Source organism: Monopterus albus, unplaced genomic scaffold, assembly GCF_001952655.1.
Source record: "Monopterus albus unplaced genomic scaffold, M_albus_1.0 scaffold241.1, whole genome shotgun sequence".
Taxonomy (NCBI): Eukaryota; Metazoa; Chordata; class Actinopteri; order Synbranchiformes; family Synbranchidae; genus Monopterus; species Monopterus albus.
Window position 1 is genome coordinate 188,257 of NW_018128121.1, and position 4,709 is coordinate 192,965.

The 4,709-nt window shown below is 46.1% G+C and overlaps 1 protein-coding gene across 1 annotated transcript in view; it reads left to right on the top strand.

Annotated features, from left to right (window-relative positions):
- Window positions 1–4,709, top strand: part of slc41a1 (solute carrier family 41 member 1) — a 35,295-nt gene continuing 30,586 nt past the window's right edge. Inside the window, exons 1-2 of the mRNA XM_020620562.1 lie at window positions 1–232; window positions 2,155–3,294. Coding sequence (XP_020476218.1) covers window positions 2,809–3,294 — 486 coding nt within the window. The 5' untranslated portion in view covers window positions 1–232; window positions 2,155–2,808. The remainder of the gene's footprint in view (window positions 233–2,154; window positions 3,295–4,709) is intronic.

Here is a 4,709-nt window from a genome sequence, read left to right on the forward strand (position 1 = left end):
TAGGGGACAGTGGACGGGTGCAGTGTAACGGGGTCGGGAGACACTGGGACACCGCCTTTAACCGAGAGGATTTAATCATTAACCACCATTAACCATTAAGACAGCTGTCCAGAGCCGGAACCGCACATGACGCGTGCGTACCGGCGCCTGAACGCGTTACCAAGAGGTGAAGGATACATATAGCCACACGGAGTCCCGGTGCTTCTGCTATCTGGACCGATGACAACAAAAGGTAACCACCGCTGGGGAGCTTTTTTCTCACTACCTGTTGGACATTTCAGCTGTAATTTCAGAACAAGCGGCCAGCTGTGAGAGTCACGTTGCGTCTTTATCTAAGGGAATGTGTCACTTGGTGACTCAGACAGGAAAACCCCATCTTTTATCCTAGGTAGACTATATTTGAATGATGGCGACAGGCATTGGAAAATTATTGTGCGTCTGCGTTCGTTTTCATGAGTCAAGTACTCGTAGTGATCGTGGCACTGACATGGGCTCCAGCCTGGAGTTGGAACAGAAAGCCCTCTGCCCTTGTTTAAATGAGCAGTAGAATAGAATAGGAGGGCTCGCCTATTCAGCCCTGACCAGGGGACCACTAATTTACGCCTTTGCCATGTTGGGTTCGGGTGCTATTGGTCCTGACTACTAAGCAGAGGATTGTTTCAGCGGCGAAGCCCAAGTCTGTGTGCGAATGTCGCAACATGCAGGCAGAAGAAAACTGCGTCAAGCGAGCTACTGTAACTGGATGTATGTAGAATGGCCTTCGAAATAAAAGTACTGTTGTAGATTTTGGTCAAATGTACAACTTAACCTCATCTCTTCTGTGACACTTGTGTTTCTTAGGCACTGACCAATCCCTAGCTAGAGTGAGCTCAAGCACTGTAGGTCTCTTCACAGCTGAGGATCACACCAGAGATGAGCCAGGCTTATTCTCAGGAGGCCTTAAATATTGTGTTCATCATTGTTCCTATCGTTACCAAATTGTGTTAAAATAATATTCAGATGTTTCTGTGGTAAAGTGCTGTGTTTGTCCCCCCATAGCTTAGAGAATTAGAACAGGAAAAGAAGGGGCAGACTCAGACTCATCACCAATAGATCTATCCAAATTCTCTTCTCAGTGTTCCATGAAGAAGACAACATTTTTTTTCTTAGTTCGACAGCTTTGCCTTATCTGATTAATTTAATTTGTAGGAATTATTGTTCTAGGTCTGCAAGCCTAGATTTTGTCTGACTATGTAATAGGAGGCAAGTTAAGTATAATCATTTTGTACCTATTAAGCCTAAAGAACAGACAGCTTTGAAAACGCTTGTCTGAAATGCTTGTGTTTTACTTTTCTTACTTCTGTAATTTGAGAAGAAAGTCTGCTGGGCTCCAGCTCCCTTAAATGAAACCTTTATGGTGCTTCGACTGAACACGATGCAGAAAGCACATGTAAAAAGTTTGGGGTTTTTATTTTGAAAGGTATAACCGGAATCATCGTGTCTGCACTGTGAGACTCCGATTCCAGAGGATGTCTGCTGCACCTCTATTAATGGTAGAATATTTTTAGCCACCGGGAGGAAATTCTGGATGTAAAACTCGCCGGCACTCTGCTCAACTCCTCGGACATGTCGCCAGTGGAAAGTAAAGCGCCTTTTGCTGGACTTTGATACTCTGATAGACTTGTACAATGACTTACAATATTTTGTGGTACTTATGAAGTTATGGTGCTTGAGGAGTTTTCTTCAAATGTCTGTTTTCAAGTTTCTAGAAGTTGTTATATCACTGTGGTGCTTAACAGTGAGTTTATGGCTTTTATTTATTTCGTGTGGTTAGCTCTAATGTTTTTAACATTCAGAAAGTTTTTTTTAATGAAAAATGAATGTGGCTCACATATTAAAATGTCTGATAGTAAATCGTAGCATTGTTTTTCATATAAATGTTGCAGTCCTCTCAGCTATTACAGCTGACCTGGAAGTTACTCAGGCCCTAATGTATTATTATTATTATTATTATTATTATTATTATTATTATTATTATTATTATTATTATTAGTGCTGCTGCTGTTGTTTTTGTGTAGGGACAATGACATGAGAATTATATTGTCTGGAAACAGAAATAAAACTGGAATGGGCTGAAGCATGTTTACACTAAAGACTAAATATTTTTGTTCCCAGGTGGCTGTCCACTCTACTTGGAGAAGTAACGTTTCTGTGGCCAGTAACTCAATCCCCCTTCTGCAGACCTTTAAATATCTTTCTTGAAGCCGTCCAGCAGTCACGTGGTGTAAGGTGAGCCATTCCCAGCCCAGTACAAGGACCAGTCTGACATGATCAGAGGACTGACAGCATGACCAATCTGCACTGTAATCAGGCCACTTCAGACCTATGATTTCTTATCCTCTCTAGTTTGTACTGAACTTTGAAGGACTGTGTAGAAGTGACTGAAGGGGATTTCTGTGCTTAGTCTCTGAGCTCCGTGATTTCCAACCTGTTTGGAACCTGTACACCTTGTTCTCTTTTTGCCTGCCTTCCCTTAGCACCTTGCAGTGAATGGAGAACATACTGGTCCTGCTCCCAAAGCACAGAGAGGAACACGGGCTCTGCAGACACACGCCTGCATGTGCCTTGCTCCAGGGTTTTTCCTACAGATCACTTGTCTCCTTTTTATTAGTGATCCCAACTTTCAGTAAGCCTCTTTAATGGGATAAATCAATTGGACTGATCAGGTTCCAAGCCAGATCAGAATTCCTTTCTGACTTTCCAAAAACTGCTAGGCCAAGGCATTCTGACCATTTTTTGTCAAGCCCACTGTCTGCTAAAGGCTTCCGCATGGTACTTTGGTCGAAAGAACAAGATAAACTCCCCGACATCGACATGTCCTCTGGGGCCATTGAGATGAAGAAGGAGGGAGGCCCCCTGACCCCGGCCTTCCTCAACTCCAACTGCTCCGTCCACCCGGTGATCGTCACCAAGGGCCCCGAGGAGGTGAACCCTGAGACTGGGGGCGAGTTTGAGCTCACAGAGGTCACATCTTTCACAGAGAGGGCCAGTGAGACTGGGGAGAATGAGGAGAGGCCAGAGATTGTGGTGACAATAGACTGCCGGGCCAATGCCAAAGGTCAACGGGAAGAGGATGCACTCTTGGAGAATGCTAGCCAGAGCAATGAGAGCGATGATACCAGCACTGATCGGAGTCCTGAACCACCAGCGCCCCTCAAGGAAACCTCCTTTTCCATTGGCTTGCAGGTGGTGGTCCCCTTCCTGCTGGCCGGGTTTGGGACAGTGGCAGCGGGAATGGTGCTAGACATTGTCCAGGTGAGTGGTCCGGAGCACACGGCATATATTTTTGACAAATGTGCAAGGTTCTGTAATACTAATTGTTCAGTCAGAGTAAAGGATTCTGTATGGATTAAATCTGTTTAATGCACCTTTAAAACAGTTCTTCATGGCATCAAATGGGATTCTGCTTTTGTATGAGTTGAAACAACTAGTATGAAAAAGCTTATGGAAAGTATATGTTTTGGGTACTTGGGAAAATGGTGCAGTTTGGCTCAGGGTAGTTTCATCTTTATTTGCAGAACAGTTTCACGGGATCACTTGAATTCAAATTAGAGGAGCTCCAGTTTGTTCCTATTTGCTACGGTGCAGTTACCTGTGGAGCGCCGTCTCTTTTAAACCCCCAGTAAAACTCATTTAATGCTTCACAATTGTGCTTCTGCTCTAACTGAGTCACACTGTGGGATGAGTTTGCCCCCTGGATTATTTGAATGAACAGGTTTTACAAGTCCTGGTTGCCTTGGCATATGCCTATCAACGTGCCAGTCGCCTTTCTGATGGCTTGACTTTGTTAATGAGCAGATAGTTGAGTTGTCACACACCATGACGGTATTTACTTAACCTTTTCTCCCTAACAAGCGGCCTACCTGTTCCCAGGACTGGCACATTGTGTGTAGATTCTGTGTTGTCTAATGGCCCATCACACAGCCCATCCATCCATCTATTTTCCTCCACTTATCCGGGACCGGGTCGCGGGGGCAGCAGTCTAAGCAAAGATGCCCAGACTTCCCTCTCTCCAGACACTTCCTCCAGCTCCTCTGGGGGAATGCAGAGGCGTTCCCAGGCCAGCCGAGAGACATAGTACCTCCAGCATCTCCTGGGTTTTCCCTGGGGCCTTTTCCTGGTGGGACATGCCCGGAACACCTCCCTAGGAAGGCGCTCAGGAGGCATCCAAAACAGATGCCCGAGCCACCTGAGTTGGCTCCTCTTGATTTGGAGGAGCAGCTGTTCTACTCTGAGCTCCTCCCGGGTGACCGAGCTCCTCAACCCTATCTCTAAGGGTGTGCCTGTCCACCCTGCAGAGGAAGCTCATTTCAGCCGCCTGTATCCGGGATCTTGCCCTTTCGGTCATGACCCAAAGCTCATGACCATAGGTGAGAGTCGGAACATAGATCGACCAGTAAATTGAGAGCTATGCCTTACAGCTCAGCTCCTTCTTCACCACGACGGACCAGTACATTGACCGCATTACTGCAGAAGTTGCACCGATCTGCCTGTCAATCTCCTGTTCCATCCTTCCCTCACTCGTGAACAAGACCCCAAGATACTTAAACTCCTCCACTTGAGGCAGGAACTCTCCACGAACCTGAAGGGAACAAGCCACCCTTTTCCGACTGAGAACCATGGCCTCGGACTTGGAGGTGCTGATTCTCATCCCAGCCGCTTCACCCTTG